The sequence below is a fragment of the Mesoplodon mirus genome (assembly GCF_964341445.2).
Source record: "Mesoplodon mirus genome assembly, chromosome: 5".
Taxonomy (NCBI): Eukaryota; Metazoa; Chordata; class Mammalia; order Artiodactyla; family Ziphiidae; genus Mesoplodon; species Mesoplodon mirus.
The window spans coordinates 41,408,864-41,429,543 of NC_138980.1; the positions used below are offsets into that span (position 1 = coordinate 41,408,864).

The window sequence follows — 20,680 nt, forward strand, 5'->3', positions numbered from 1 at the left end:
CCTCGGCCCTTGGGCTCCGCGGAACCCGAGCGCAGCCACCGGACTTGCAGGGCCCGCCGCATTGAAACTACAATTCCCGGCAGGCAGTGCGCGAGCGCGCAGGCGCGCTGCGGAGCGATGGGCGGTGCCGCGGGCTGCGCGGGAAAGAGGCGGAGCGTGCGCGAGTGCGAGGGGGCGGTGTTGGCGTTGCGCGTGCGCGCGACGAGGCCTCGAAGTGTGCGGGAGAGAGGCGGAGCGTTTTCGTGTGTGAGGGGTGGTGGTGGCCGCCAGGTTAGTCACCTGCGAGCTCCGGCCTCTCCTGGCGGTCCTGGTCTGGTCATTCCTCGCTTTTCAGTGGACGGGGTAGGGTTAGGGTGGGCCTGGTCACCGGAAGCCGGGTCCACAGTGGTCAGGCCTCAGACCCCCAGCTGCCTGGCCTACGTGAGGGCCAACTTTGCCTTTTCTTACCTCAGAAAAATCCTACGCAGATTATTTAACCGAATTATCCCCCAACAGATCCAGGTAGATCTTCCCAGTTCCCGTTAAGGACAGAGGGACCTCGACAACTTCTCTGGCCCAGGTCGGGTTTGGCCTGTCTGGCCCCCTAGGCCGGAAGGAATTGACCTCTGGCGGCGACTCCTGCCTCACCAAGACCTCAGGCATCCCCCGAAGGGCGCCCCACCCCTTGAAGGGTTCCCCGGTGGCCCCTCCAACGTCCTCCGATGACCCTGAAGGGCCCCACGTGTCACCTCGAAAATCCTGCGTTGTCCCTAGAAGGGTCCTAGGTAGCCTAGCTTGGAGGGAGGGGGCTTCGCACAGGCTGCCCCATCTTAGAGACTAGAGGGGGGCGGCCCAGGTGCTCTCAGACCCTGGACAGAAGATAGGCAGTTCCCTCTCTGCTCTCAGCAATATGGAGGAGTTTAAATTCTTAACTCGGCCATAGTCCAGGGTAGCCATGACTCCCACCCTGTGTCCTCTTGGGGCCCAAGTGACCCCTGGGGCAGCCAGATGGGCCCAGGTGGGGGTGGGGTGGCCTCAGCCAAGGCCACTGGGTCTGTACCCAGAGACAGGAACTGCTTGTGATGATGAGATTTGCTCCTTGTTTTCAGATTTCTCTAGGGAGGGATAAAATGAGTAAGAGGAAGAAGCTTCGGACCTCAGGTATTTGGACATTCAAGTTGACACCTCTTTATTGCTGCTTCTGCTTACAGGAGGAAGGTGGGCTTATTGCAGAAATGCTAACATGATCACACCAAGCTCCTTAAAATAACAACAATGACTTAATACAAGTGTAAATCATGGAGAAGTGCTTACAGTAAAAAGTGAAAGCTTTGTGGAGCTTCCCCCAGCCTCTAGTGGGATCCCACAGCCTTGGGGAGGCCCCCAGGCTTCGGGGCAGGGGTACAGCCTCTATGCAGGCCCACTCCTAGAGACGACCCATGAATAGAGCTTGATGTGCTGGTGTGTGGCGAACTGCTTCACTCTCGAACCAAAAACCTGGGTTCATCTCACTGTGATGGCAGATGACTTACTGTGTGTCTCGCTTTCCTCCTATTTGTAGGGGATAAGAGCACCTACGCTTTACTTTCGAACAGTGATTCTCAACCTGTTGGGGGGAGCAGTTTGACCTCCAGAGGACATTTGCCAGTGTCTAGACACATTTTTAGTTTTCACAACTGGTGTGTGGGCAGTGGCGGGAGTGGGGTGGTGGTGGTGTTGGTACTGGCATTTGGTGGATCTAGGCCAGAGATGCTGCTCAAAATCATAGAATGAGGTGGACAGTCCCCACAACACAGAATGACCTGGCCCCAAATGTCAATAGTATCCAAATGTCAATAGTGCCAAAGTAGAGAACTGTGCCCTAGAGCTCACATGTGGATTAGTGTTTGTAGAGCACGGAGAATAGATCCATGGTAGGACACAAATACATGCTGCTGTTATCATTACCCTTTCAGATTAAGATATTTTTCATTCTGAAACAATTTTAAGCTTACAGAAAAGTTGTAAAAATAGTTCATTTCTGTTTGAATAATAAAAAAAAAAGAAATCAGGGACAGTGGCTAGCTTTGAGGGAGTTGTGCCTGGAAAAGAAACATGAGAGGAACTTCTTTGTTCCTGGAAATGTTTTGTTTCTTGATCTAGATGTAAAATACGCTGTTCATTTTATGAATTTGCAGTGAGTTGTACACCTATGCGAACTTCTCTGTTCTATATTATTTGTCATTAAAAAGCTAAAGAAAAAAAAGGAAAAAAAGTTCAGAGTTCTGTCTACCCTCCCCCCAGCTTCCCCTAATGTTAACATCCCCCTCAACCATAGGATGATGATCAACCGTATAGTGTAGCATAAAAAACAGGAAATGAACCTCAGTACACTACTTCTTCCAAACTTTTTCTTTGTATACACAAATACAGTGTTTTTATTGGAAAATAGAATCATCACACATACTGATCTGCAACCTCTGTTTTTCAGCTTCATGGTATTTCGAGACTGTCTTTACTTCTCAATATACGTGTAGAATTTCCTCATTCGAAAAGGAAAACACCCAGTGTTACATAGTATAGCTTCATTTTCCTGTCATTGGCTAAGGTAGTTTAAATTAAAAGTTTAGAAATGACCCCTTCACTTAGTGGTTAATGAACTTCGAGAGGAGTACTCATTTTTTCCCAAGATGTGGGACAGGAAAGATGCAGATTGAAGATGTTTTGTGCAGAGATGAGTAACAAGCTGTTTGGAGGCACAGGAATTTTTCTGACCTTCGAGGGGGAAGCTGGGGCCAGCCAGGCCCACCCACAGCAGGTCATATGGGGCCTCTCTTCGCAGTGGACTCCCCTGCTCAGTGGACCCTGGGCTGGCCCAGGACAGCTCTTTCTGTGTGTCCTGGATGGCGTGGAGAGAAAGGAAGAAGATTCTGGCAGGTGGTGAAAGGAAACCTTTCCCTTGTGATGTCTTTGGCCTCTGGTGTTGAACACAAGGTTCTGCCTTAGTTTTTCTTAAATTAATCCTGTGGGAACAGATCACAGGAAGGAAATGGGAACCTCTTCACTTCTGATATTTTTGCTTTTTATTTGGTACAAATAAATGTCCATTGGATGAGCAAAGCAAGCTAGTGTTTGGACATCTTAAAGAAACTAAATGAAGCTGCTGTATTTTTGCATTTTATGGCAGACCACAAGGTGGAATGTGTTTGTGTAAGAAACATTCATCGCAGCTTTGCTCTGGGTGCAGCGCTGGCATGGGCACCTGAGGTGGGGGGTGGGAGGCAGGGTGAAGATGAGATCAAGATGAGACTCAGTTCCTGCCCTTGACAGCTTCAAGGTCTAGTCAGGGGAAAAATAAAAATGTTTCTCACCGAGAGAGCTAATCAAATAACAGTGGGGTGAAGTTCTAAATGGGCACACACGAACCGTAACTGACAGACTTGGGAGAAATTACAGGAAAGCCACTGTGGTCTAGTGAAGCCCCAAAAGCTGAATGGATGTTGAGGAGGACCCTAGCATTCAGTGTTGGAGAGAGGGGGCTCATTCAATGGTTTTACTTCAAGGTATGTAAGGAGCTGAGTTTGGAAAGGGTCTACGTGATTGACCTCCAAGAAAATCAGACCTGGGTCTGGTTTGTCTTTTTGTTCGCACTGCCTAGTCAGAGATGCAGTACATAGTAGGTGCTCAGTAAGTGCTCGAGTATACTTAGGTGTGGAGGTTCTGGAACTGGACTGCGTAGATTCTGTTGCATATTCCTCAGCCTCCCTGTACCTCAGCTGTCTTGTCCATAAGATGGGCCTAACATCAGGGCCCTGCCTGAAGTTTTGTCATAGCACACCTGAGTTCTCAGGACAGTGTCTGGCATGGAACTCACTAGAGTCAACCGTTATTATTTGTTCATTGAATAAATGGTTCAATTGGGGCCAGATTTTGGGGAGGTTTTACAAGCCAGCCAGTATTTTCTGTATAAGGGCATTTCCTTCATTCAACAAATAAATGTTAATCTGCACCTTTAGGCTCTAAATTGCTTTCAGTGATGGGAAAGGTATCGTAGGGATACAACAGGGACCAAGAGGCAGCAGAGAAGTCACCTCCTTAGCACTCGATGACTCTGGGTCCCGGTTTTCCCAGGATGGATATTCTGCAAGCATCATGGAAAACCAGAGTGGTACATAATTTAGTGTTGTCTGCATTTCCTGGGAGGTGATCTGGGTTTTCTTGTGCGTTTATTCAGTCATCTGCCAAGTATTTATTGAGCACCAACAGTTTATTAGATGCTCTTCTAGCTACTTGAGACCCAGCAGAGAGTGAGATAGATGAGGCCCCTCCTTGCATGGAACAGGTTGTAGTGGAGGAGACAGAAAATGACCCAGTGCATCGGATACTTGCAGAAAAGTTGTGAAGTGAGTAAAACAGAGCATGGGGCCAAGAGGAGTTGCTCTATAGAAAAGGCAAGGATGCCTCTGCAGGGACATTTGAGCTGAGACCCGAAGGAGCCAGCACACACCTCTCAGCACTTCCGCAGAGCGACAGTCGGCTGGGCCAGGTTGTCTCGTGTGGTTCCGAGCCAGGCCCGGTCACCTCAGGATTGAACGTCAGTCATGACCAGTCCATAGATTAAAAGCCTTTGGATCCCATGGCCATGTAAGCTCCTGGGTTCCACCTGGATGAAATTCCATCTCATCTCTCACTCTCCAGGCAAGCGTCAGAGCAGGGATTTCCTGCCCTTTGCACAAGCCTGCTCATGTTGCATCAGTGGCCCAGATGTGTTTGGTGGTCGGCCATGGCAGTGCATGCTCCCGCCATCCCCCTCCCCTTCATCTTCTTTTGTCTCTAAACCAGGAGGGAAAGGAAACCGTCCTCCAAAACTTCCAAAGAACCCAAAGTTAGGAGACTCTGACGGGGACCCCCAGAGTTCCAAGTTGGGCCATTGGCATCACCCTGAAGAGACAGAAAGCAGCTCAGGACCCGCTCCCTCTGCAGAGCAGAGCAGGGAGGAACCAGGACAGGCAGCTTCCAGGTAGGTGGCTCAGAACATTCCAGCAAGCCTCTCCGCTGACAGTGGGCACAGCACAGTGGCCTAGTGGACAGGATGCAAAGGGGAGGGGGCCAGTCAACACGACCCATCCAGTGCCATGCATCCCCCACAGGGGCTCGGGGCCCTTGGATTGAGCCTCTCGAAGTTTTGCTCTGGGGACTCTCCTCTTCAGCGAGAAAGGTCGATATTTTAACCATGGGCGAGGAAGACCTTGAATTTTTCAAGGTCACTTAGTTACAGAATGCACCTTGTCCTGCCTGTTGGTCAAATCCGTATTTATCCCACATTCCTTCTTAATCAAGAGGAGACTGAAGGAGTTGTGGGTCTGTGAAATGATAACCCATAAGAGAGAATAACGATCTTTATGTTCCAGGCAGCATTCTAATAATAAATACTTTACACGCATCAGCTCATTTAATCCTCATAGCACTGTGACATGGGTTTATATCCCCATTTGGCATATGAGGACTCTGAGGCTTTGAGAGGTCAAATGACTTTCCCAAGGCCGCTGAGCTGGTACAAGGCAGGCTGGGGTTCTGGCTGCGTCTGGTTCCTGTGCTCTTTACCACAGTGGTTTCCCAGTTCCCTTATTTTTTCAGGAAATATGTAATTAAGCACGGTGGGGGAAAGGAAGAAAGATCTGGAGAACCATTCAGTCTCCACGGGGTTAAACCACGTGTAGCTATAGCAGAGTAGAAAGGGTTAGCAGGAGTTAGGAGAAGGAAGGTTCCTGCTACCTGATGTCTTCAGAGAAAGCATCACGGATTGGACTAGCAACGTTTTCTGAGTGAAAAATTGAGGCATGCAGTCTGGCTGACAGAACCATTTTCTGGGGTGTGTGTCTGTCTGATCTCAGGTCTTTGCAATCTTAGGGCTAAAGGCTGTGTGTGTGATAGGAAGAGAGGGGCCATGTGTCACACCTAAGCTGTTCCCCCAGACAGACACAGTGATGTCACACTGTGCCCCTCCCCCTCGAGAGGCCATATCAGGGCTCATGGGGTCACGGCTGCTGCCCACCCTGCTGTCCGAGACCATGAGAATAATCAGAACCCACAAAAGTGGGTTCCTACTCCTCTGTTTTTTAAATGTTTTATTAAGAAATACCACACATGCAGAAATATAACAGAAGAAGGCAACATAAAGCAATCCGTTTAACACATTTATGTTGAGAAATGAAACTTTGCCGGTACCCCAGAAGCTCCCCAAACAACCCATCCCAATGAAAAATTTTGAAACAGGCAGTTGCTATCAGTATCTAGAGTTACTCTGTCTCCATAACCTCCCTTGGCACGATTCAAGCCCATTAGTGTAGCTTCTTGCGTTTTCCTGCTCCACTTCCAAAGTTGAAACCATGAAGTTTCAGTTCCAGATTTTGATCTTTCTTTTACAACATACATATCCACACTTATTTAGACATAACCATAAGTCTCACCAGTTTTTTTAAAAAGAGTTTATTTCTTTAGAGCAGTTTTAGGTTTACAGTAAAATTGAGAGGAAGGTACAGTGGTTTCCGATACACCTCCTGTCCCCACACGTGCACAGCCTCCCCCATTATCACCATGAGTCACCAGAACGGTACGTTTTTTAACCAAGGATGAACCTACATTGACACAGTCCACGGTTTCTTCAGAGTTCATTCTGTGTGTTGTACATTCTGTGGGTTGGCACAACAGTATAATAACATACATCCATCAGTATGGTATCATACAGAGTCTTCTTATGGCCGTAAAAATCCTAGCCTATTCATCTCTCCCCCCAACCCCAGGTAACCACTGATCTTTTCACTGTCTCCATAGTTTGCTCTTTCCAGAATATCATATAGTTGGAGTCACACAGTATGTAGCCTTTTCAGATTGGCTTCTTTCACTTGGTAATATGCATTTAAGGTACCTCCACGTGTCTTCGTGGCTTGAGAGCTCGATCTTTTTTTATAAAGCAGATGGCATGATTTTATTTTTTAAAATTTTTATTGGAGTGTAGTTGATTTACGATGTTGTGTTAGTTTCAGGTGTACAGCAAAGTGAATCAGTTATACATATACATATGTCCACTCTTTTTTAGATTGTTTTCTCACATAGGCCATTACAGAGTATTGATTAGAGGAGAGCTCGTTTCTTTTTAGCGCTGAATACCGTCCCATTGTCTGGATTACCACAGTTTATTTATCCACTCACCCACTGAAGGCCATCTCGGTTGCTTCCGCATTTTGGCAGATATGAATACACCCGTTGTTTTTAGACACTGTGTTTTTTGTATCTACAACTTGTTTACTGTTTGCAGAGTTGGGGGCTGGAGTGTCAGTCGGTCCAAATGAGAATTCCTGTTCTTACTTCAGGAGCCAGTTCCTGGGATTATAAGAGTTTAAGTGCTGCCAGAGCAGGCAGCTTGGGTTCTAGATGTGGGACTCCACACCCTTCTTGGCAGTCACATGTCCCCTTCTCCATCCCACCCTCTCTAAGCAGGTGCTCCAGGGCATCCCTTTTAGGAGACCCTGGGCGCTACTTTGCATTTGGATTTCATTCGCCGCTGTTTGTCTTACTATGCAAGTTAACAGCGTAGGAGGACTTGCGAACCTCCTCTTTTGTCTTTCTCCTCCCAGCTCTCCTTATGAGGAAGCAGGAGCTCCCTCCAGGCTCCTCGGGCAGCCAGAAAAAGAGCCAGTTCGCCTTCCTCCTTCCCAGGTGAGCCTGTTTTGCAGCCTGACATATGTACAAAAGATGCTGCCTCCCTTCAGCTGGAGATCTTGTCTCTATTCCTCATCAATAACTGCTGGTGGGAGGGTGTGCTGGGGATGGAAGGCAAGGGCCTTGAGAGTTTGAGATTGCAAGAGAGAAACTTGTTCTGGTGTCTGCTTGCTTGATTTCCGAGACGTCATTCCTCCCTCATCTTTACTGCTGTTTTGTTCTTGTTGTATCTGGTTCACAGAACTCAGTCAGGAGGTTTGTCCCCCAGTTTACAAAACCCAGGAAGACAGTGACAGGACGAGCAGAGGGGAGGGAAGAGGACCCCAGGAGTGGGGCCTTCAGCTTGGTAAGGTCCTACCACTGACCTTCCTCTTGGCCCAACCTTGGCAGCCAAGTTCAGCCTTGATTTCCTTTGGCAGTGGCTAGCCCTGCATCTCTCCACACACACACCCCGTTTTTAGCACTACAGATGTCTGTGGATGGCAGGTGCCATGCCAGCAACTCGCAGGCCTGTGAGAGGCACTCAGGACAGCCGTGCCTGCACTGAAGCTCTCGAGGCCAGAGCTCTCTTCCCCAAGTTGCATGAAAGTAGTGAAACTCAGAAAGGCAGCCCACATTCCATCCCTGAACCCCTAAGCTTCTCAGAAGCTTTTGTGTGAGTCGGGGTGAGTGGGTCTTACAGCACACTCTCTTGTCCTTGCACCATGAGCTCCAGGGGTCACGATGTCTCTGGAACACACACACCTAAAAAAGTGAGTGGGGGCTTCCCTGGTGGCGCAGTGGTTCAGAGTCTGCCCGCCGATGCAGGGGACGCGGGTTCGTGCCCCAGTCTGGGAAGATCCCACATGCTGCGGAGCGGCTGGGCCCGTGAGCCATGGCCACTGAGCCTGTGCGTCCGGAGCCTGTGCTCCGCAACGGGAGAGGCCATAACAGTGAGAGGCCCACCCACCGCAAAAAAAAAAAAAAAAAAAAAAAGTGAGTGGTGGGCATTCCCAGCAGCTTTGTTTGTAATTGCCCCCAACCGGGAACACCCCAGATGTCCTTCGCTGGTGAGGAACAAACAGGGCTTCCCTGGTGGTGCAGTGGTTGAGAGTTCACCTGCCGATGCAGGGGACACGGGTTCGTGCCCCGGTCCCGGAAGATCCCACATGCCGCGGAGTGGCTGGGCCCGTGAGCCATGGCCGCTGAGCCTGCGCATCCGGAGCCTGTGCTCCGCAGTGGGAGCGGCCACGACAGTGGGAGGCCCGCGTACCACAAAAAAAAAAAAAAAAAAAAAAAAAAAAGGAACAAACAGGTGTGATACACATAACCACCTAGATGGATCTCCAGAGCATTATGTGGACTCAGAGGAGGTTGCAGAAGCAGTATGCTCAGCCATAAAAAGGAACGAAATTGGGTCATTTGTAGAGATGTGGATGAACCTAGAGACTGTCATACAGAGTGAAGTAAGTCAGAAAGAGAAAAACAGATACCGTATATTAACGCATATATGTGGATCCTAGAAAAATGGTACAGATGAGCCGGTTTGCAGGGCAGAAACTGAGACACAGACGTAGAGATCAAACGTATGGACACCAAGTGGGGAAAGCGGCGGGGGGTGGTGGTGTGATGAATTGGGAGACTGGGATTGACATGTGTACCCTAATATGTATAAAATGGATAACTAATAACCTGCTGTATAAAAAAATAAAATTCAAAAATACAAAAGAAAAAAAACAGTATGGCTACAAATGTCCATCGATGGATGAATGGATAAACAAAATGTGGTATATCCATATGATGGAATGGATATTTGTGCATCCATGTTCACTGCAGCATTATTCACAGTAGCCAAAATGTGGGAGCACCCAAAGTATCCACCCAAAGATGAATGAACAAATAAAATATTGTATATTCACACAATGGAATGTTATTCAGCTTTAAAAAGAAATTTTTTTTTTTTGGCTGCACCATGCAGCATGTGGGATCTTAGTTCCCCAACCAGGGATCAAACCCGTGCCCCCTGCATTGGGAGCATGGAGTCTTAATAACTGGACCACCAAGGAAGTCCCAAGGAAGGGATTCTGACACATGCTACACCATGGATGAACCTGAAGGACATTACGCTAAGTGTAATAAGCTAGATACAAAGCAACAAATACTGTATGGTCCCACTTATACAAGGTCCCTAGAGTAGGCAAATTCTACTGATTCCACAGGAGGTAGAATGGGGGTTGCCAGGAGCTGGGAAAGTGGGGAGTTAGTGTTTCATGGGGACAGAGTTTCAGTTTGGGAAGATGAAAGAGTTCTGGAGATGGATGGTGGTGATGGTTGCCTGACCTTGTGAATGTACTTAATGCCACTGAACTATATACACTTTAAAATGATTAAAATAGTGGGAACTTCCCTGGTGGTCCAGTGGGACGCGGGTTCAATCCCTGGTCAGGGAACTGAGATCGCACATGCCGTGGGGCAACTAAGCCCGCACGCTGCAATTACAGAGCCTGTGCCACACTGAAAGGTCCCGCGTGCTGCAACTAAGACCCAATGCAGCCAAATAAATAAACATTTTTTTTGAAAAAGATCATTTCCTTCAAAAAAGATAAATAAAATGATTAAAATGGCCAATTTTAGGTTATGTGTATTTTACCAAAATTAAAAACAAAACAGCACAGAGAGGCCCCCGTGTGTCCTCCCTGAGCATCCCCTGGTGGTAGCATGTTATGTAACTGTAGTCCATTGGCAACACCAGGCAACTGACATTGACACTGGTGCGATCCACAGGACCTCCTTGATTTTTATATCCTTGATCTTCCCGAGAGCCTCCACGTGCCTGGTGCTGGTGGGGAGAAGGAGCTGGTAGAAAGGGGGGTTCCTGGGGCTTCCCTGGTGGTCCAGTGGTTAAGATTTTGCACTTCCACTGCAGGGGGTGGGGGTTCAATCCCTGGTTGGGGAAGTTCCACGTGACATGAGGTGTGGCCAAAAAACAGAGGGGTTCCTGTGCTTCCGGTTCCCCCTCTAGCCCCTGGCACAAAGCTCTGCCCGGCATTGGGACTGATCGCTATTTGGGTGCACCGTCATCCGTGCAGCATCTGAGACTTTGTGCAGGGGCAGTAATGACTAGAAAAATCCTCAGAGCGGTTGATTATTGAAGGCCCAAGGCTGACTCTTTTTCTCTCCACAGGAAACACTGCCAGAACCCAGTGCCCAGCAGCCCAGAAGCCAGCCTCAAGAGGAGTCCCCAGGGCTTGCCCTCCAGGAGACCAGGGACCCAGGAGACCAGACCCAGGCAGACAGCGCCTGCCCCGAGCCCAGCAGCCAAAACCCTGTTGCGCCTGTGCCTGGCGATGGGGATCCTCAGCCCTTGGCCTCCAGCATTGCCTCTCTGGAGTGGGGGACAGTGCCCTCGGCCTCAGAGAGGGCCAGCCAGGACCACCTGTCAAAGCATGGGACCAACGTGCCAGATGGTGGAGGCACGGAGGAGGGTTGGGTTCCAGGTGATCATGACCAGAAAGGGCACCTGCCAGGCAGTGATGCTGAAGAGGAGCCAGACCAAGGAGCCCCTCAGGAGGAAGGTGCCCGAGGGGAAGCAGGAGCTGAGCTGCCTGAGGAGCGCCAGGAGGAAGAAGATGGCATCCTGGGCCCAGAGCCCAGATCTGCAGCCCAGGGCCCTCCTGACCCTCTGCAGACACCCAGCTGGACTGGCGGGGGAGCAGAGTGGAGCTATAGCAGCCCAAGATGCTCCCGCCTTGGGGCTGTTGTCATCGCAGGTGTGAGCACAGACCCCACGGAGCCAGAACAGAGGGCTCTTGGGGTGGCTGGGCCAGATGGGACGGTCAACGCCAGGGTGACTGCCTCTCCCAGCGGGAAGGCTCCTGATGGAGGCCACAGCAGAGCCCTGCTCAGGTACATGCCTCGCAATGGGGAGACCACAGGAGGCAGAGAGGAGTCAAGGCGGGAAGACAAGCCCCCTGATGACGTCCCGGGGGGCCTTGCAGCCTCCCTGGCTCTGGCTCACGAGATCCAAGAGTGCACAATAGGTGTTGGGGATTCCAGCCCTTTATCCTTGGAAATGGGTCCAGGTGTGGGTCAGACACAGGTACCAGGCCCGGATCAAGAAGGGCTGGGAGGTATGTGCTTGCTGCCTTTGCTATCGCAACCTGTGGCTAAAAAGGCAGCTGAGTTAGGGAGCCGTAGCCACAAACAAGACCTCAAGGGGCACAGTTTGTCCCTCAGAGCCTGTGTTCCACCAGTGTACAGAGAAGCAGTGGACAGCCCTCCCCAGGATGCTGGGGCACGTCAGGGCAGCCCAGATACCCACACGAGCCCGGCAGGCCAGCCTGAGCACCCTGCTGACTCTTCAGAGCAGGCTGGCTGGGAGGGGTCCCCAACCATGGAACTCTACTTCCTGCCGGACAGCCAGACACAGGATGCCCTGGAAGCCCTTGGTTTTGAAGCCCCACGTGAACAGGTAAGAGCTTCCTTGAGTTACAGCCAGATGTCCTAGTACAGGTGCCAAATGGCCACAAGCCCTCCCAAACCACCCGGTAGTGGGGGAGAGGTGGGCACGTGGCCATCTGTTTGTACAGCAGATGAGTCCAGGGGTCTGAATCACAGCTTTAGCAGCTGTGGAGTCTGTGATATTCTGGAAAGGATAGACCTGCCTTTCTATGAGGGGCCCATCTGTGTGAGAGCTGAAGAGCCCCGGGATGTGACACACATGTATTTTGTCAGCCCAGGGAGAGCCCCCAGTGCACCTGCCTCCTCCACCCTTCAGTGCCCTGCTCTGGCCGGAGGTTCCCAAGGGATGTATGGAGGGTGACAGACCAAACGGGGTGACCTAAAGAAGCCAGTGACCTCAAACCTGGGCCTGCGGGCGCGGACTTCATTCCCCCACTGGAAAGAACCTTTGCCCATCTTTAGGGTCATTTGGGGGCCCAGATACAATTCTTTTTCAGACACATACATGGAATTTCATTTGTCTGCTGGAATTTTAGGGGCTTTGCTTCCTTCAGGGATCTGCCTGCTGATCCTGTGCTGGCCGTTGGCGGTCACCTGTCAGGGCAGGTGGCAGTCCCTGCTTTGCCCCCCCCCCCCCGGAAGCGCCACATCTCTGGCTGCTGGCGCACTTGAGCCTGAGCTAAGTGCTTTGCAGCCTCGCTCTGATAGGTAGGTGGTTCTCTTTCCACACACTGGGTGTGGCTGAGACGCTGAAGAAGGTTGGGCACCTGCCCCAGGTGAAGCAGCCAGGAGGGGAGGAGCCTGGGTCTGTGCCCAGGTTGGCCTGATTCTGCAGCTTTGCCTCAACTGTTCCGTCCTGGAACGAACACAGAGCCCATGTCGCTTCACAAACATGGCCTCCGTTTCTTTGGCTGTCCTTGTTTTAAAACTTCATTTTTTTGCTTGTTTGAAAATGTTTTTAAGATGTGAGAGTCCGCTCTATGCCAGGAGTGAACAGATCAGGCATGGTCCCTGCCCCCATGAGGTTTTCAGTAGCACCGTTCCCACCTGCCTCTCCCGGAGTGAGCATTTTGTACCCTGTCATCTCGGCACTTAAAGAGTCTTATCATACGACACAGCCCCCAAACAAGCAAAGGACGTCATCTGGTGCCCAGCCGAAGAAAGCCAGCTGTCCCCACTGCAGAGGGGGATGTGACTGGGTTGAGCTAATGTGGGTCTCAGGCGCTGCCTTCCCAAGGGATGGCCAGGGGTCATTTGTGACACAGGCCTACCCAGTGACTTTTCAGACCCGGCCCTGCCTGCCCCGGCCCGAATTCCTTGTACATTGCTGTGATCACCAGATGAGCAAGATCACAGAAATCGAGTCACACTGCGATTTGGTCATAGTGTTTAAACATGATTGCCCAGGAGAGGTAGGCGCTCAGGTGCTGGGCAGAGCTGAAACTTTATAACTAAAGCTGCATCCCTTGAAAAATGCAAACCCCTCTCTTGGAAAGAAGAGCTAAGTCATCCCCAGTCTCTGGCTTCTTGGGCTGTGGCTGAGGGATAAGGCTGGGGAAGCAGTTGGGACCTTGGGTGGCGCCCAGAGGGCACAAAGGAGCAAGCCCTCCCAGACCTGCCACCAGTGAGTGCACTCTGAAATCACCGAGGAGCTGGCAGCCCCAGTGCGGGGGACCCAGCAGCAGCTGGGGTGGACAGCCCTGCTGGGAGCGGAGGCACTGCCCTGACAAGGCTGTGGGCGCCCAGGCACGTTTTGTTTTGACACTGGGCGTTGCTGAACAAGTCGGGGCAACCCAGGCACAGGTTCTCATGGGAAGGTGCGGGAAGGCCCTGTGAGCAGGGACACATGGGAACAGCGCACAGGTGGACCGAGAGAGCAGCCCTCGACCTCACTGTGCCACAGCTGTGAGCACCGCTTCAGTGGAGGGGCCCTGGGGTCTCACAGCAGTGACAGACTGGCTTCAAACCCAGCTGCCCTCACAGGAACACTTGGTGTTTTCTTCTCATCGCGGCTCCCTGGGGACGTGGTGCTCACCCCAGGGCTGGTGGAGCCCTCCTCTGCCCACAAGCCGTGTCATTTAAAACACTGACTCCCAGGCCCCTCTCACAGTCCACAGGGGTGGTCCCCACACGTTCAATACAAGCACCACCTTTGTCATGACATTTACACAACCCCGGTGGGAGCCGTGGTACCTGTTGGGAAAGAGACTATCCCTCATGACCAAGAATGGTGCCGTGAGTTGGGTAAATCTGTGGCATCAAATTGTATTTTTTTTTAAATTTATTTTTGGCTGCTTTGGGTCTTCTTTGCAGTGCGCGGGCTTTCTCTAGTTGCAGTGAGCAGGGTCTACTCTTTGTTGTGGCACACAGGCTTCTCATTGCAGAGGCTTCTCCTGTTGCGGAGCACAGGCTCTAGGCATGCAGGCTTCAGTAGTTGTGGCACGCGGGCTCAGTAGTTGTGGCATGCTTGCTCTAGAGCACAGGCTCAGTAGTTGTGGCACACGGGCTTAGTTGCTCCGCGGCATGTGGGATCTTTCCAGACCAGGGCTCGAACCTGTGTCCCCTGCATTGGCAGGCGGATTCTTAACCACTGCGCCACCAGGGAAGCCCTCAAATTGTATTTTAAGTCACAGAGTTGCCTCCGTGAAAGTCGGCCAGGCGCACGGGAGAAACTGTATCGTCTAGAGCAGGCTTCCCAACCTCGGCACTACTGGCGTTGGGGGCTGGATCACCATTCTGTGCACAGCAGAGGCTTGAGCAGTGTCCCTCGCCTCCACCCCCAGGTGCCAGGAGCACCCTCTCCCCGGGCATGACAACCAAAAGTGGTTTCGGACACTTAAGTGTCTTGGAGGCGGAGTCATCCCCACGTGAGAGCCGCCGGGCTGCAGCCAGTTCCTCACGTCTTCCTTTGGATTCGGGGACCCTTTGCAGGTCGAGCGCAAGCCCTTCACCCCATCCGCCACCCCAGGACTTTAGTCTCCTCAGAAAAGGCCCAACAGCCCTGGGCCGGCCGCTCCACTTCAGCCTCTTTGCCTCTTTTCAGAAGGACGTATGTCACCTCCATGACTGAGCCTGACATTTTCCATGAAAATTAAACCACCGTTGACATTTAGAAATTTAAGCTTCTCAGGGTTATCTAGCTCTCTCCCCTATTAATTATGAATTTTCCCTTCAAAATACATTTGCAAAATCTCTTCCTGACATGAAACTCGTGGCCTATCCAGCCGACCTCTTTCCCTCCACGCCAGATGCCCACCTCGCCGCAGTCGCCACCACTCAGGGTCTTCTCTGTACCCTTCTAGATACTGCAGGACAAGCTGGAGACAGCACCACTCCTCAGTTGTCAGGGACAGAGAACGTGTGGATGGAGCCGCCCACCAGTACAAATCAGCCTGTCGGAAGGCGCAGGCCCGGGACGGGACCCCAGGGACGGGACCCCAGGGTCAGGCCCAGTATTGCCCTTCTGCTCTCTTTCCAAAGAGGGAGGGTGAAAGCAGCCCGGGCTGGTGGCCCGTATGTCTGGCCATCATGGCATCTGTCCCCCACACCACTTTTCCTCTGCAGGAGTCCAGCCTCCGTGTTCCTGGCGTGGCAGAGGAGAAGCCAGACCTCCCCTGCCTGACTTTTCCTTCCCTATGCAGGGCTCACCCAGCTGGGCCGTTCACACGTGTGCGCGCTCTGTCTTTCCAGTTGTGTCCTGCAGGGAGCGGGCTGGACCCTTGCTGGCCTGGCACCAGCCCACGTGCCGATGGAGGCTCCCTTGCTGAGGCCCAGCCAAGGTAGGCAGGGTGGGAGGCCACCCCAGAACGCTTTCCTTGACAGGAGTCCTCCTTTTGTCCCTGGGAGGGGAGAGAGTGGCTGCTTTCCTGGCACTAGAGCCCTGTGAGCTCCCATTTTGTGGATGAGATTGTCGGAGGTCGCCCTGGCTCTGCCTTGAGGGGCCTCACTTTCCTTGGTCCAGTAAGGTTGCTAAGCCCCGACTTTCAAAACACCCATGTCCCCTGTTCCTCGTGAGTGGAGAACTCATCAGCAATCTGCACCCAAGCCAGCATCTCTCCCAAGGACCCCTGGGATGATGCCCCCAGCTCAGTGGTTGTTTTAATGCACATTGTGCATTTTTCTGGAGAGAAGGTCCAGAGCTTTCCCTGAATCTCCATGGAGGGGGAGTGGACCCAGACAGGGCTAAGAACCATTGGCCCACAGGGGCCATCCCCTCTCTGGCACCCTCAGGCCCTCCAAAGTCTCTGACCTGTCCCATCTTATTTCCTGCTTGATTTTATTCCCCAAGGCAGCCCACCTTCTTTCCCTCCTGCAGGCACCAGGTGTGCTCTTCCTCCAGCCTGTGGAGTGTGTGTGTGTGTGTGTGTGTGTGTGTGAGTGTGTGTTGGGGGGGGTCCTCTCCCCCCACCCCAGAGCCTCTCACAGTCCATCACCTTTCGTGTCTCCCAGCCTTGCTGGTGGCTAGCATTGAGCGACAGTCCTCTCCCGTTACCTTGAACCTGAACTGGCCTCTCTGCAGAGTGGCGGCTTATCGATTATTTATGGCCAAGCTTCTGTTTCTGTCTGGCAAGTGTGGAGGAGGGTTAGGAAGTTTGTCTCTTTCCTCTTTCTCCTCCCCCTCAGGGGAGAGGGAGGCCGTGCTCCCACCTTCTGCCCTTACACACATCTGTAGGTAGTACCTGTTGTACCACTTGCTGCCCCACCCCCTGTGCCCCCCTCCACGCACACACGCACGCCCTGCACAGGGACCAGAGGCAGTTTAGTCAAAGTGACCCCACTATTGTTTGAGCAAAGAGGAGGGAGATTCCTGGGTGAATCTCCGGCGGCCTCCGTGGATGGCTGGAAGCCCCCAGGTGGGTCCCAGGGTCTGGTTCTGTGGCCCATGGCTGAGGGAGAAAAGGCAAGAGACTGAGGCCCGGACTGGCCAGTCCTCTCAGGGTGACTGAGGCAGGTGGAGCAGAACCAGAGTCCCCATAGTGACAACCCAGGAGATGCTGCGAAGCTGGGCAACCCTCTGCCCACCACAGGCTGCACCCATTAGATACGGTGGTACGGAGGCACGTCCACCCCTTCCATAGACACTGACGCCCGCCAGTGCCGGCTCTTCCAGGAACTGCTCTGGGCACTGGGGAGGCTGCGTGGGACAAAACATGAAGCTTCTACCTATTGGGGGTCGGAGCAGGGGTGAGCGAGACACAGACAAATTAGGTGGTCAGATGGCAGAGTGTTGCGGAGAAAAAGACAGCAGGGCAGGGGTTAAAATTTTAACCTGTGGTGATGGAGAGGACTCCCTCCTCCCACCTTCTCCACCCCCCCATCCCCACCCCCAAAGGAGGAGACATTTAGGAAAGAACATTCCAGAGCCCTAAGAAATGCTCAGGGAATGGCCAGGAATTCAGTGTGGCTGGAGCAGGAGGGAGGGGAGACGGGAGGGAGGGGCTGGGGTCTGGAGGTGCAGCAGATGGTGCAGGGCTTTGGGGAGGGGCTTTAGGCTGGCTTTCCATTGCCACGCCCTCCCCTGCCCCCCAGCCCACTGGGGGGACAGGCTGTAGGGGCAGGAGCTGGGGGTCAGGGAGGCTGTGGCAGCTGTCGGACAAGGGCCACGTCGGTGGGGGAAGTGGCTGGATTCTGGGTGCGATTTCAGCAGTAGAGCCAGCTGGGACGGCCATCAGGGCTGTGCCCAGGGTGGCCTCATGACTGTCAAAGGCGTTCATCTCTGGAGAAGACAGCTCGAGGCCCAGCAGAGTCCCCCAGGGCAGAGTCTGGTGGAGCTGTCCAGTGAGGTCAGGCCTCTTGCCCTCCCTCCCTTCCCGCCAGGACCCAAATGGGGATCAAGACCTGTGAAGCCGCCAGGATGGAGGATGCAACAGACACCGTGCAAGGCCTCGTCATCGAGCTCTCCAACCTGAAGTAAGGGCTGGGCTCGGATCCACGGATCCACAAGTCCCCGGGATGGGTGGAGGGGATGGGGCCGCGGGAGGATGGTGGAGGGCCCAGTACAGCAGCGAACCTGGGGTGTCAGGGTGGGCCCCCCCCCCGGGATCCCCAGCAGGGGGCCTCTGGGAAGCTCCACCGTTCCTGGGCCCCAGCTGGTTGTGTCATAAACCTGTCCTTCACAGAGTTGTTAGGTTCTGAAGAGGGGCTAGAAGGGTCACAACCTGCCCTGCAGCAGGCTGATTCTGATTATGCACGTGTGCATGCCTGTGTGTGTGTGACCTGTGAGTACACGAGTGTGTGAGCCTGTGTGAGCAGGCTGGTGTGTGCCCGAGTGTGAGGCATGGTCCCACTCTGCCGCGAGGTGGAGCACAGCTCAGACCCTTTCCCACACAGCAGGCTGATCATGAGCGCCCACCGGGACCTGGAGGCCTTCAAGCGCCTCAACTACTACCAGAAAGCAAAGCCAGCAGGGAAGGCCCCTGCAGCCTACACACCAAAGGGGGCTGGGAATCCCCCTCGAGGGGAGCAGTCCTGGAGGGACTTGTAGGTGTGTGTGCTCGTACACGCTCACCGGCCCCAAGAAGTGCCTGATGTTCCTGCCAAACAGCTGGAAACAATCCCTCAGCAGACTCCGGAAAGCCTGCTGGCCCCTGTGTGCCCCTTTTTATTTTGTTACCATCTGAGATGCTCCAGCAAGTCCTGGTGGGCCCCAGAAACCTCCCCTCAGCTGACCTGGAAGTCACCTTCCCATGGGAAACACAAAAGGCCCTGCCGTCCTCAGCAGCCTCCCTCTGGAGTCGTGTGGGGGAGGGAACCTGCTCCTCCCAGTGGCAGAGGCCTGGAAGCTGGAGGCAGAGAGACGGGCTGGGGCCCCAGGAAGCTGTGGGTGGGTGGGTGGGGGCACAGAGCCGCCCAGATATTTATCTGGGTTTGCAAATTTCAGCTCCTTAGCCCGAGGTTATGGAAGGTTCAGAATTTGTTTCTTTCCTGGAGGAGAAAAGGGCTCGCTTTGTTGGTTGTACCCTTGTTTTTCTCCGGATTTCCATTTTCTTTTGGGAAGCCCATTAATAAATGATTCCCTAGCCAGACCTCAGACCTCGTGACCTGTTGTTTGGGGTTTGAGGCATTTTCAGTTCCTTGATGTCTTGCCACAAACCTCCCTAACCATCTCTTTCTCCTTTGACTTCGACTTTTCATCTTCCCTGGGAAGACAAGTTCGGCTACTGTTGGATCCAGGGGTCCCCCAAGCAGTACTGAGTGTGTCGGACTCAGGAGCAGGTGGCTGTGTGCACGAATTCAAGCACACACAGTATCTTGACTGATTGTCCAACTGGAGTTTGCGAGTCTGTATTCAGTGCTGAGATGGCTTTGCCTGTCCTCCGTGGGACAAGCTGCTTGGAGGCCTTGGCCCGGAAGGAAGCAACCCTGGGGGAATGTTACTGATGCAGACACAGCTACTGCCTGGAGGGTGCTGAGGGCAGGCCTTGCACACACCATCCCACCAAACCATACCGCAGCCCCAGTGATGTCAAATTGTCATAAACAGTCCCGGGTGCTCCTGTCAAACCCATTTTGCAGAAGACGTGCTTCTATTAAATAGGTCACCACGAGATGGACCACACCCAATACTTTGTTTCTCTCTGCCTGTGGCTCCTGCACCCTAATTCCTACAGCCAAGGCAGGGCCCCCTCCCACCGCCTTTTTATACCCTGGGATACCCCATTTGCGAGGGAGCAAGGGGGGTCAGGGTCCCCCAACTCTTCTGCTTGCTGGATGTGCAGCTACTTCCTTGAACCCTCCAGGATGTGCCCAGTTGCCCAGTTCCCTGTGTCTCAAGCCCCAGCGGCTCTGGCTTATACAATTAGCATTTGCAGGCACCTGGGGGTGGCTGGGGGATCCTGTCCCCTGACTCAATCTGAAACTCTTGGGGCTGCTAAAGAGGCCTCCTGTGTCTTCTTTCTCCTCCTTCCCTCTCCTCTTCAAGCCTGGGCAGCAGGCTGTCTTCAAGGGCCATCTCCCATCCCTGGCTCACCCCAGCCCTCCTCCTGGGTGGCCTCAGGTCCCAGTTCAAGTGGAAAAGCCAAGGGCAAATCCAGGGAAGTCCAAATCCTGCTCCCACTCAACCCTGGGAGACCTTGTCAGCTGGGGGTGGAGACCGGGCCCTCAGGCCAGCGCTCAGATTGGGGGAGGAATGTGGACAGGCACTTGTCACCTGCTACCCCCAGGAGGCTGGGGGAGCAAGATGTGGGGGTGCAGGAGGCAGACAGGGGATGGGGATCCCCCCAAGCACAGCTCCCCAGGAGGACCAGATCATACTTCCTGGGTGGGGATGGATGTCCATCCCCCCACCCACTCCTGCCTAAGCACAGCCAAATCACCTCAGTGGTGCCCCCTACCCATGGCCTCGCCTGGCCCAGGCCCCTCCGGACATACTCCTATTCCTTGCAGCTCCCCACCCCACCCCTGCCCCAGCCCAGAAGTCCTTCCCTTGCTCTGAAGGGCCTGCATGTGACTCCACGGCCCCCAGCTGTCGGGGCATCGATGGTGACCTAAACTTTCACTAAGAGCCTCCTAGGTGAGGACAGTGATGGGGAGGAACCTCTAACTGTCTCTCCATTGCCCC

At 53.2% G+C, this 20,680-nt stretch overlaps 1 protein-coding gene across 2 annotated transcripts; it reads left to right on the forward strand.

Moving 5' to 3' along the window:
• Window positions 1–216: 216 nt before the first annotated feature.
• On the forward strand, window positions 217–19,246 carry BRME1 (break repair meiotic recombinase recruitment factor 1). Of its 2 annotated transcripts, none has more exons than XM_082623038.1 (8): window positions 217–270; window positions 1,089–1,140; window positions 4,801–4,978; window positions 7,596–7,677; window positions 10,844–12,130; window positions 15,811–15,899; window positions 17,938–18,030; window positions 18,451–19,246. In XM_082623038.1, exons 2-8 carry the CDS (start codon window positions 1,110–1,112, stop codon window positions 18,602–18,604), a joined length of 1,914 nt encoding a protein of 637 aa, XP_082479164.1. In that variant the 5' UTR covers window positions 217–270; window positions 1,089–1,109; the 3' UTR covers window positions 18,605–19,246. The 2 variants fall into 2 exon arrangements, with proteins under 2 accessions (XP_082479164.1, XP_082479163.1); XM_082623037.1 differs by lacking the exon at window positions 217–270 and adding an exon at window positions 272–559.
• Window positions 19,247–20,680: the final 1,434 nt, after the last annotated feature.

Excerpts from the sequence above, each read along its gene's own strand:
- BRME1 (XM_082623038.1), top strand. The coding sequence starts at position 1,110 with ATGAGTAAGAGGAAGAAGCTTCGGACCTCAG. Across the intron at positions 4,979-7,595 it reads CCAGGACAGGCAGCTTCCAG|CTCTCCTTATGAGGAAGCAG; the intron begins GTAGGTGGCTCA and ends TTCTCCTCCCAG. Across the intron at positions 15,900-17,937 it reads CTTGCTGAGGCCCAGCCAAG|GACCCAAATGGGGATCAAGA; the intron begins GTAGGCAGGGTG and ends CCTTCCCGCCAG.